This window comes from Stenella coeruleoalba (assembly GCF_951394435.1).
Source record: "Stenella coeruleoalba genome assembly, chromosome: 7".
In the NCBI taxonomy this organism is placed as follows: Eukaryota; Metazoa; Chordata; class Mammalia; order Artiodactyla; family Delphinidae; genus Stenella; species Stenella coeruleoalba.
Genome location: NC_137153.1, coordinates 105,087,969 through 105,100,244, shown reverse-complemented (window position 1 = coordinate 105,100,244; position 12,276 = coordinate 105,087,969). Strand labels below are relative to the sequence as shown.

The 12,276-nt window shown below is 40.6% G+C and overlaps 1 protein-coding gene across 4 annotated transcripts in view; it reads right to left on the bottom strand.

Annotated features, from left to right (window-relative positions):
- The window catches only part of PAPPA (pappalysin 1), a gene marked incomplete at its 5' end in the record, with an annotated part of 543,378 nt that overhangs the window by 139,176 nt on the left and 391,926 nt on the right, over nucleotides 1-12,276 (bottom strand). For all 4 annotated transcript variants that reach the window (XM_079927208.1, XM_079927210.1, XM_079927209.1 and 1 more), the window contains one exon: nucleotides 4,508-4,636. In XM_079927208.1, coding sequence (XP_079783334.1) covers nucleotides 4,508-4,636 — 129 coding nt within the window. The remainder of the gene's footprint in view (nucleotides 1-4,507; nucleotides 4,637-12,276) is intronic.

Genomic DNA, 12,276 nt, shown 5'->3' with positions numbered 1-12,276 from the left:
TAGTTGTGGCGCACGGGCTTAGTTGCTCTGCGGCACGTGGGATCTTCCCGGACCAGGGCTCGAACCCGTGTTCCCTGCATTGGCAGGCAGACTCTTAACCACTGAGCCACCAGGGAAGTCCCTCCCATCCTTTTAGTAACAGAAACTTGGGTTTAGAGCCCCATGTTCCAAACTGTGTGATCTCAGACAAGTCCCTTAATCTCTCTCTCTCTCTCTGATATTTCTATCTTTGACAATTTACATCAATTAAAATAAAAAATAATTAAACTTTCCATTCCTTAGTCACAGTAACCACATTTCAAGTCTTCCATAGCTGGATGTAGGGAGTGGCAAATATATTGGACAGCACAGAACCTATTTCCAGTATTGCAGAAAAATCCATTGGACAGTGCTGTTCGGGACGCTGAATCTCAGTCTTCTCATGGGCTAAAATGGAGATCATTACACCTACTCCTTAGCGTTGGTGCAAAAATGGAATGTAACTTAATGAGGCTGGCCCGGCGTGCGACACACAGTAGATGCTGAGAGTCACAGTTCCCATGCCCACCCACCTGTCCTGGGAGGTCTCCGCAGAGTGTGTGGCAGTTGCCCCTTCATCCCCAGAGACCAGCTGGGACCTGTCCCAGCATGGAAGAAGCCTCAGACTTTGCCTTTCACCCGGGCAATTACACTGGGAAATGTTTGTTGCTTTTAGGAGGTGTCAGAGTAGCAGGATGGTGCCTTGTAATCAATCCTTGCAATGACTAGGACATTGCATTGATCTCTGAAGAGCCACTCAATTTCTCTCCTGTCTGCAAACCCATGAGAAAAGAATTCTGCTGATATATTCCAAGCTGGGCCCATATTCCAGTCTCTGCCAGCAAATCTTGCACTGGAAATTGGTGGTGGCCTTGTGCTTCTTAGCTATTTCGTGGGTTATCTGGGGAGAGATTTCTTTTTTTTTTTTTTTTTTAACCTGGGCTGGTTTCCCTAAGCCACAAAGAACACTTCTAACCCATTCCCTCACCACCCAAACAATATGTTCTATTGGTTTAAGCAAAACATTAGGGTCGCCACAAATATCTTCTAGGCATGACAGATCTATCATTAGATAGACAGGTTCTGAGAAACCTTCTTTGACCTCCCAGGCTGGAGTGGGTGGCCATCTTCTCTGAGTCCAAAGACAAGGGGCCCCATCTATCAGAGCACTTGTCAAACTGACTGCCTTTGCCTGTTACTTGAGAGCACTCTATCCTAGGCTTTAAGATGCCAAAGGACGTGACAGAGGCTTTGTCATCCTAGCACCCTGACTCCTGGCACAGTGTCTGGGACAGAGCCGATAGCAGCGGTTACTCCTTGACTCGTCAGTTTTGCAGGGCTGTCAGTCACAGCAAGGCAATGGTAAATCCAGATGTGAACCTGGGCCCTGGGCTCACATCTTGGTTTTGCTCCTTACTGGGTGTGTAAGCTTCAGAAAACCATTTTAGTCTTTGTGTGCAAGTTGTCTCTTTCGTAAAGTAGGGTAATAAGACCTATCTCACGGGGTTGTTGGAAGGACCCAAGGAGATCATAATGTCGCACAGTGCCTCCTGCCTAGTAGAGTCTCAATAAATATTTATAATTATCATTATAAGACTCATCCAGTGCTTTCATTCATCAGGGCCCTGAGTGTTGTAAATTCCTTTGCATATGTACAGTAAATTAGCGTGTATCATCCCATGAAAAATCCAATTAGTGAAGACGGCATCCTTTCTTTCCTTCAAAGTTGATTTTGTTTTGTTTTGTTTTTGCTTAGGGAATCATCGATAAGCTGCATTCAGTTTTCTACCAAGTATGTCAACAACGATTTGGTACCTGCAGGTAATTCAACATGTATTTGATGTCTATGCAGGATAGTAATTCTAGGTAAAAAAATACTAAAAATCTTTGTTAAGAAAACTATTTAAATTACTACTACTACTACTACTACTACTACTAGTTTTAGATCAGCGAGAAGAATGATATTATTTGCAGTGTTTTACCAGTGCACTTATATCTGATTCCAAAATGGATAGACTGAACCATAGATCAGTTCCTACATCTAGTGAGTTTCTTTTTTTATTCCTCGTGCTAAATTAGAAAATCCCAAATCACAATTATGGGTTGCCAGCAATGACCGTGACTGTTTCCTGGATATTCTGGATACGTAGCTCAGTCTTGTACCCACAGATGATAGGGCACCTTCCCTGGAGACTGTCTTGCTCAGGTGCTCAGGGTTCCATCAGACAACAGCTGCATCAAAAGCTAGAAGTCAGGGCTTCCCTGGTGGCGCAGTTGTTGAGAGTCCGCCTGCCGATGCAGGGGACACGGGTTCGTGCCCCGGTCCGGGAGGATCCCACGTGCCGCGGAGCGGCTGGGCCCGTGAGCCACGGCCGCTGAGCCTGCGCATCCGGAGCCTGTGCTCCGCAACGGGAGAGGCCACAGCAGTGAGAGGCCCGCGTACCACAAAAAAAAAAAAAAGCTAGAAGTCGATGTCTTAATGTGGGAGAAAACAGTGACTATCTTCCCTTTGCCCACTTTTGTTACATTAAGCCCCAGAAACCATATCTTCATGTTTGGTTGTTGCATTTGGAGGAGGATCTTACACATGACAGCACGCCATCAATTTCATTCTCTGACAAGCGAGGAGTTTTATCTTCTATGCTTGAGGAGTCAAATTCTTGGCAATCAGGTGGTTTGCATCACAATTCAACCCTTAAAAATCCTTATATTATCTCCTCCGTATGGAAATTGAGATAATTCAGCTTTGAAATTATACACGCAGGACATTTAAGACATGAATATATATCCCTGAGATACATCACTTCAGCAAGCGACTTGAAATTGTGCAAATAATCATTACTGGCCTTTATCAAGGTCAACATTAAAAAAAAGTCATTCGTTATTTCAGAAACTTGACTTAGTACCTTTCTCGTAACAGCTGGCACACTTCAGTGTGTATGGGAGTGCAGAATCTTACACATACTGTTATCTTTTTGCACAGTAAGTTGGGCAGTTGTAACTCACCGGCCCGCATCTGATCATATTCTCGACATCTACTTTTCCCTTCAATGCTGAGTCATGACCAGAAAGCAAACTGCTGGCCAATAACAGATGTCTGTGCAGATGGGTATTCTTGTACAAACTCTTTCCTTGCGTCACTGTGTCATCCTTGCTGTGTTCCTATCTGGTCCTTTCATTCCATAGCAGGTTTCCAGTGCATATGACACACCACAAAGTCATCAGTACCAAATTAAATTGCTCTTGACCTCAAGCACTAGTGTCAATGATAAACTAAAAGAAATAGTCATCGAGCCCTTCTCTTTCATATATGAACTATACCTATGAGCCGATTCATGTTCTGTACATCAGTGGTTTCATCCAACTGTGAAACAAATTCTCTTTAGAGTGCCCCTCCCCCTACAGAAATAGTCACTGCAATTCCATGTTGCACAGATATTATGTGACACCCAACAGTGCCATTTAATGAAGGAATTTTGCCAATAGCTTGTTGTGTCATCTCCATCCGTAACATTTATCATTAAGTCTGCCAATAGTTTTAAAAGTCCCTTAGCAATAGTGTGACTAGTAACTATATTCACAATAAAGAACACAATTTTAGCAATAAGGAACCTAATTGTGCATGATTCTTGGTCTCTTTTTCATCTCTAGGAAGAAAACCATTCAATTTAGTGACCGAAAATACTTCTGTGCTTATTCTGGAGGAAAAAAGCCTCAAAGATTTACTTTTTTTTCCCAACAATGCAGAAGTCTTGATGGCTTTTTGCAACTATTTCTCAGTTGCATAACGTCTTGCCCTGTGGACAGGGGATGGATGGACTGGTGATCCAATAAAATCCATTTTTTAGACACACAGCTTTATATCTTCTGATCACACTTTTCCTTTTTTGGCTGCTCGTGTGGAATCTTTACACTTGCCTCCCTGAACTTATAATCACGTTCAATATTCACTCTGGAGTACTGTTTACCATCACGGTTTCAACATTATAGAGAGTTGAAATATTTTGCTGTTTTCATAAGGCTCTGACCCAGTTTGTAAACTGTTGATATAACACAATACAACAGAAATCATAAACAAACATGCAGTTTTAAGAAATGTAAATGGTAACTAGCAAAGAATGTAAAAGTGTTTGAACCTAGGTGCGCTGTGTCCTGTTAAGTGAATGTGGCCTGGGGTGGAAAAAACTAACAGAATCCTTGTAGGACACATAGAACAAGGGCATACTGGTAGTAAGTGCATAATGGTAGCTCTATGGAAATCTTATGTTGTATTACATGCTTGAGAAACGTGTTTGTTCAAAAAAGAATCATTGCTTTCCTCTGAGGCCAGCGAGCTGCTTGCAGACAAATTGGCAGACTTCTGAGGATCCCTCGTAACTCACAGCTCAACCCTGAAGAGTATCCCGGAAGCTCTTCTATTTGGCACCCTGACCATGTCTTGGCCTACTTAACATCGCTCCCACTCCTCTCGTTAGTTAGGCCTACTTACTTCTGGATGATGCCGTCACCGCAGTACCCACTTCCGTGGATGTAAGTGGCAGCAGGTGATGGCTCACTTTCTTCGTTTCCTGAGATAGTGATGACCCAGTACTGGTACACACTGCCAAGATGTAGATCCCTGGAAAACATAAAGAAGACTATTAACTATACAGATGCGAGGCTGGGGACAAACAAAATGGATCCCCTCGAGTACACGTCTACCAGTCTTGCTTGTTTTTGATATCACACGCACATTTAATTATCCAATAATTTTATTTGTTTTTTTTTAATTTTACTGAGGTAGAGTTGATTTACAATGTTGTATTAATTTCTGCTGGACAGCAAAGTGACTCAGTTATACATACATATATTCTTTTTCATATTCTTTTCCATTATGGTTTATCACAGGAGATTGAATAGAGTTCCCTGTGCTATACAGTAGGACACTGTTGCTTATCCAACCTATGTATACTAGTTTGCATCTGCTAATCCCAAACTCCTAACCCTTCCCTCCCCCACCCCCCTCAGCAACCACAAAGCTGTTCTCTATGTCTGTGAGTCTGTTCCTGTTTCATAGATATGTTCATTTATGTCATATTTTAGATTCCACATATAAGTTAGTTATCCAATAATTTTTAATGTCTACTGTGATTAACGCACTCTCCCATACATGATGGACTACATTAAAATGTAGCATCTAAATGTCACTAAAATGACATAGTACCATGAATATTACTAGGTACTTTTTATCTTTAACCCTTACAATAACCCTGGTGGATAAGAATTGTATGGTATGTGCCCCATAATGAAGGTGTTTGGGAGAACGCCATCCAGGAAAAAATAAATGGGAGAAGCAAAGGCACAGAGGTGGGAAAGCACCATGTGAGATTCTGTGGGCGCTGTCTGATCTATTGCCCTCTTTTTACGATCTGAGCAGAAACCCCATTACAAGCAAGCAAGCCCTTTCCTTACGTTTCACATCCAGTGATTCTCCATCTCCCTTCCACTTGCTCCTCCCTGTGCCTCTCACTCTTGACTAAATTAATAATAATAGCAGCGTCTATTAACTGAATGTCAGGACTGGGGCCAAGCACTTTCCATGTGTTTTCTCATTTGAGAACCAAAACAATACTACATGTGTACTAGTAGTTTCATGTTTATTTTACAGATGATGGAGCTGAGGCACAGAGAGATCAAGCAAAATGCTTACAACCATATGACATTAAATTATATCCTGCAGTCTGCCTCCCTAATCCCTAGTTCAGGGTTGTTTTAACAATCTCGCTTCTTACAAAGGGGCATCTTGTCCTGGAACCGCAATTCCAGGCATTGGTTCTTGCTAGCTTTCCAAGTTGCCTAGATTGCGTCTCTCCTTTGCTCTCAAGACCTCCTAGAGCAATGCCTGTTCTACCTTCCTCACACTCAACCTTATACCAGATTACCTCCCTCCCCTTCTTATCCCCTCTCATCTCCCTGCTTGAATTCCCCTGCCATCAAAGGAATCTGGCTACTGCCAATTATCTTCCAAGGCAAAGGTGTATTTATCCACATGACCAAATCACCATCCTCATTTCCTTTTTGACCATTTTCAAAAGGAAATGTTATTCTCTTTCATCTCCCTCTGCACCAATTATTTACTTTTTAATAATAAAAATGTGTCATGGGAAAAAACACAAAATGGTCATGAAGAGAATTCCTATCAGATTCCAGAGTTGGGGTGAGGGGGGATTCCATAAACAAAAGGACAGTGTCAAAAACATCTCAAGTTCTCCTGCCCATCTGTTGTTTCAGCTGCTCTGAGGGCTAGGGCTGTCTGGATAAGTCCAATAAGATAGCAGGTGCAGCGACAACAGTCAGACAACGTCTCCTGACTCTCAACACAATGATGAGCTGGAGTTTATGAGCACTGAAGGAGGCTGGTGAGGAATACAGCCTTCCTGAGAATGTTGGGCTTATTACCCAAAGAAGAGTTTGTTTCAGCAGTGCTGAAGCAGACAGGAATATTGAGGGTAAACCAGAAGTCCCTGGGGATTCCAGCAGTGCTCTGTCAATGAAAACTAAGTGGATGAAATGCATAAAAATCTTGAGATACTGTATGTATGAATGTATGAATAACTGGTGCCTTGTAAACCTCTGAAATGCTAATTTGTTGATATAATTATAGGCCTTTAAAAAAGTTTACTGGATATTTTAACCACCTCTAGACTAATGAATGTACACATTTTCAGATAATGCTTCTAAAGCTGGAATATTGTGGCAGGGGGAAGAGTGATGTTCCCAGGGGAAACATGAAGGTACAAGATAAAGATGACATGCATTCTACTGTACATTAATTTTCTCTAAAATATGGAGGTACATTTTATATTAAACAGTCATGGCCGTGTTCCGGAATAAAATAAAGATGTTTCTTCAGGCTACCTCCCAGGCCACTGGGGGCATATGGTCACTGTCTGAAGCAGATGGAGCACTTCTGTGGAAAAGCGTGAGAGTGTGAAAATTACTTCTCTACATTGTGCTTTTCATTTGTGGTGTGTGTCCAAATGACTTACGGATGATAATATTTAGGTGCTCTGCTAATATTTGTGAATGCTCTCCTCCTCCCCATACCTTGCCCTCCCTCCTCCCCTTCCTCTCCTTCTCAGGAAACACCACTGTGAGGCAAGCAAACATGTGTTTCCATCCTGGCTTCGTCATTTGCCAGCTGAGAAGTCATAGGCAGGAGCCTATTTCAAATTAGCCATAAACCTAGTTTCACAGCCTTTTCCCACAGATCGAATGTAAGAACATATATAAAGCACCTATGTGCCCAGCCAATGATAGACAGTTAACAAATGTTAACCCATTACAATTCCTGCTGAATTATCAACATTCTCACTCCCTGGAATTATGCTGTGCTCTCTTTCCTAGAAGGGAAGAAGTGACAGATAACTCAATATAAACTCGGTTTGGTACACCCATGAAGATGAATGAGGCCGCCATCTATCACGTGGGCCACAGCTTGATGGAAAGTCTCTTTTCTACCATATCGTTTGGGTAGAACACCCTCATTGCCTGCAGCTTGCTGTCTCTCTAGGTGGCTATTCTCTACTTCTGCAATTTGTGGATCCCAGAAGGTTTGTCTTTACCCTGGGGCAAAATCTGTCCCCCAGTAACTTCCACTACTGTCCTCCTTGTTACCCACCAGCATCACATAGAACATATCTGATTGGTAGAGAAACCTTAATAACCCTCCTTACAAACTGTGTGTGCGTGGCACATGCATCATTATCTCACAGAAGCCGGAGAGTGGCTCTTTGAACCAGGGGCTGTTATCCCAAGTTTTTAGATAGGAAAACAGAAGCCCAAGTCATGCCCTTCACAAAAAGCTAGGGAAGAAAGAACAGGATACAAATGCTATTAAAAAGATTATATTCTTCCACTGAAGAATTCTTGTGATAAAACTACATGTTCTCCAAGTTAAAGTTACCATTAATGCTAAACTAGGGCTCTTTTCTCAAGAGCCTAAGGTAGAAGAGAGTTCTTTCAGAAGGACAGGGTAGTGGCTTCTGAAGGCTTTGCTGGAGGTTAGGACCTATTTCATGGTTGGTCTAAAAGTAGGACATTTATGTCAAGTTGTTCCTTTCAGCTGCTCTGAAAACCATCTGGAAAGTCTTATGCTGTCACTTGAACTCCTTCCCCTCCTGAGCCTCCCACATCCAGGCAGACCCTAAACCTTGTCAATTTCCCCCACCCAACAGCTTCCATGTCATTCCCTCTGCACCCCTGCTGCCACCTACATCCCACACTTGATGGCTGAAGCAGCCTCTGGCTTGCCCTCCTGCCTCTAGCATCTCCCTTTTCCAGTCTTTCCAACACCATCGGAATATTCTTAGATCCAAAGCTACTCTCCAGCTCAGTATCCCCCCACTTAGTGCAGTGACGGGAGCACGCTACCAAGCTGAACCTTCCTATTTACTCTTTGTTTGGAACTAAAATTTTACCACTTCCTCTGAAACATGATTAGCTTCATCCCTTCTGATTTCTCTCATAGAATTCTGAGGGCCATTTTATTTTATCTTTATTTAAAAAGCTAACCTCCACTAGTAGTTCATCATTCATTCTTCACACTGCATCTCACATTAACTTCATGTTTTTAGCTAGTAAATTTAAATGACAGTATTTAAACGTGATGAGATTATTTTGAAGGGTTGTTTTTTTGCAGCCTTGGTAGACTTCTTTTTTTTAATGTTTTTAATGTTTAACCATCATTGTTTCACAAATGTCTCAAATGACATATCTGCCTTAGGTTTGCATTTCTGGCGATTAGAAACAAAAATACTGACATTCCTAAGTGGTATGATTTTCCTCAGAAAATGTATTGATGGTCATGTGTATCAAATTTGGAGCACAACCTTATAGAAAATTCAGTTACATATTATAAAATCATTATCTTAAGAATAGGTATGTTATTAAGCAGCCTAAGTACCCCATGACTTAGCTTTTGGCAAAAACGTCTATTTCTTAAAATTATGGTGTGTAATTAATATCATGATAGGTCAATTAAAAACCCCTCTGAAAACCCCTTTACTTCTTTCAGTCTGTTTTTCTATCTTTTAATTAAGATATATGATTCTTCTCCCATACCAATGTGAAGATAAAATGAGAGCTATGAAAGTACAATAGGAGAAAGAGGGAGGGAGAACCTCATTGCACAATGGAAATATTCCATTTTGCTTCTTCTAGGAAACTCTCTCTGAGCCTCTCTTTTTTTTTTTTTTGTGGTACGCAGGCCTCTCACTGTTGTGGCCTCTCCCGTTGCGGAGCACAGGCTCCGGATGCGAAGGCTCAGCAGCCATGGCTCACGGGACCAGCCGCTCCGCGGCATGTGGGATCTTCCAGGACCGGGGCACGAACCCATGTCCCCTGCATCGGCAGGCGGACTCTCAACCACTGCGCCACCAGGGAAGTCCCTCTCTGAGCCTCTTGATTCCTCCTTATTGGCCTTCTATTGTTTCCATATTATAGCATTCATTTATCACACTCTATATCTCCAAATAGTCTGTGTAACTAAACTGTGTTATACTTTTTTGATATTCCACCTTCTGCAATAATTATAGCAATTGTAGTTTCCATTTGTTTCCTATTTATCATATGCCAAGCACTATGCCTTCATATGAATACTATCATTTAATCAAAACAACAGTCCCTTGAATAACTACTATGAAAAGTTTTCAGATAAGGAAACTAACACTTAGGAAGGTTAAGCTATCTGCCTATAGTCACACTGCTTTTGTCAGAGGGCAGGGACTTGAGCCAAGTCTAATTCCATCCCAAGACAGTGCTATCTGGAGACGGAAGCCACAGCTGTTATAAACTGGAAAATACAGCAGAATAGAAGTAAGACCTAGTTTTGGAATCAAGTAGAGTATCCATACAGAGACCAGTTGGAAAGTTCTAGAAGTCAGGAGAGACACACATCCTTTTAAACACCACCACTGACTCACTCACCATGGGCAAGCCATTTCCTCTTTCTGAGCATCCATTTCTTCATCTACAAAATGGGAATCTGGGTAGAAAGTGACGAGCAGCTCTAATTCAATGAGGAATGTAGTGCTGCATCTTTCTGCCATGAGATCTTCTACAAGCTAGAAGCTGCCTCAGCAGTTAAAATTCTGCACTGAGAATGGGTATAGTTCAAGATCTACCACCCAGATTGACTGAGCTGGGAGACACGGCAGGGGGAGCACCTAGGATGCCTCTGGCTTAGGAAGAGCCCAAGTATTCCAGTGCTGCCTTGGACTAAGGGTGAGAGGGTAATGCCTGGGCACTTTGTATACCATCTTCCAGCCAAGAATGGGAAGAGAAGGAAATGATCACTTTTTGAGCCTGAGATGATGTGCCAAGGGACTTTAGACATACCATTACAGTTGTTTTAAATAGAAAATACATTAATCGCATAGAAGAGTACAAAGACCACTATAACAAATGTCTGTACACTTACTCCCCAGCTTTGTCAAATTATAACCTTTTGCCATATTTTCTCCATATCTTTTATTTTTGGTGTAAAAGAAATAAAATATACTGTCTTATATATTTGTTTTCAACCTACCCGTGTGCTCTACCTGTATCCCATTTCCCTCTCTCCCATGAATGTTTTTACACTTCTTGAACATACGTATTGTTTTGCATGTTTTGAACCTCCCAGATGTTTTAATACTACATTTATTATTATGCATCTGGCTTCATTTATTTTTTTTACCAAGCATTGCTTTTGAGATCATACCTATTGATCACGTAGATGATCAATAGATCTGCACGTGGATCTAGCTCATTATTTTCACTGACATAAGTCTTTTACTGTATGAACATAACATACTACATCCGATAGGCACCTGGGTGATCTCTCTCTTATTAGTAGTATCATTATTATGTAATCTTTTTTGTTATTTCCAATAATGTTGCCTTAAACATTTGCATTCATGTTCCTTTGCACATAAAGCAAGAGTTTCTGAAGGAAATATATCTAAAGTGGTAGCGCTAGGTTACAGATAATCGCGTCTTCAGCTTTTTTAGATATTGCCAAATTATTATCCAAAATCATTGTACCAATGAACACATCTACCAGCAGATTTCCCATTGTTCCAGGTCCCTGGCTGCACTTGATTCCACCAAACATTTGAATTTTGGCCAATCTGATGGGTATTAAATGGTATTTAATTACTATTTTACTTTGTGTTTCCCTGATTACCAACAAGCCTGAGTATCATTTCATGTGTCTGCAGACCACGTATGTTTCTAGCATGCTGATTGCTTGTTCATCACTTTGGCCTATTTTAAATTGGGTTCTTTTTCTTTACTGATATGTCAGGCATTTATAGTTACTGGATACTAATCCTTTGTAATGAAAAGCTCTGCAAATACCATTTCTAAGTCTGTGACTCCTAGCTTTGTTTTTTTCATTCTGTTTAGGTTGTTTTGTTGAATAAAATTTTTTAATCATTTCCTTCTTGATTTGTCCTTTTCATGGCTTGTTGAATAAACGTTTCTTTACTCCAAGGTATTAAGATAGTATCCCCTATTTCCTTTCAATAGCTTTAAGTTTTATTTTTACATGTATGGCTTCAATCAGCTACAAATAGTTTTTTAAATGATGTGTGGTAAGGATTGTTTTCCCCCCAAATAGGGATGAATCATTTGTCTGACGTTATTTATGTGAAAGTTAATCCTTTCACTACTGAATTGTGATGCTGCCTTTGCCATATATCATTTAGAACTTAGATAAGTTTTTTTTTTTCTGGGTTATCTTGTTTCATTAGTCTATTTTTTTCTATTATCTTATCAATAGCAGTCTGTCTTAATTTCCATAGTTTTAAACAAGTCGATTTATGCTACAAGTCCATTCTATACTTTGGTTTTAGCAAAAGACCCTTTTTGCTCTCTCATGTGAAATTTTAGTTTCATTTTTTGAAATGCCTGTTGGGATTTTAATTCCAATTTCATTGAGTTTATAGATGCATTTGAGGATAAAAGACTTCTTTATGACACTGTATCCCCCATTTACACACACAGTTTATCTCTTTATTTATTTAGGTCTTCTTTTATGATTTCAGTAAAGTTTTAAGGCTTTCTTCATAAAAATTGTGATGATTTTTTATTAGGGATATATTCCTAACTCTAAGCATTTTATAGATGTCAGTACTACAGTAAATGATAGCTTTAATCTATCTATCCATCCACACACATGTATGCATCCATGTGCATGTATATCTATATTTGTATCCTCATGTCTTGTAGCTGACA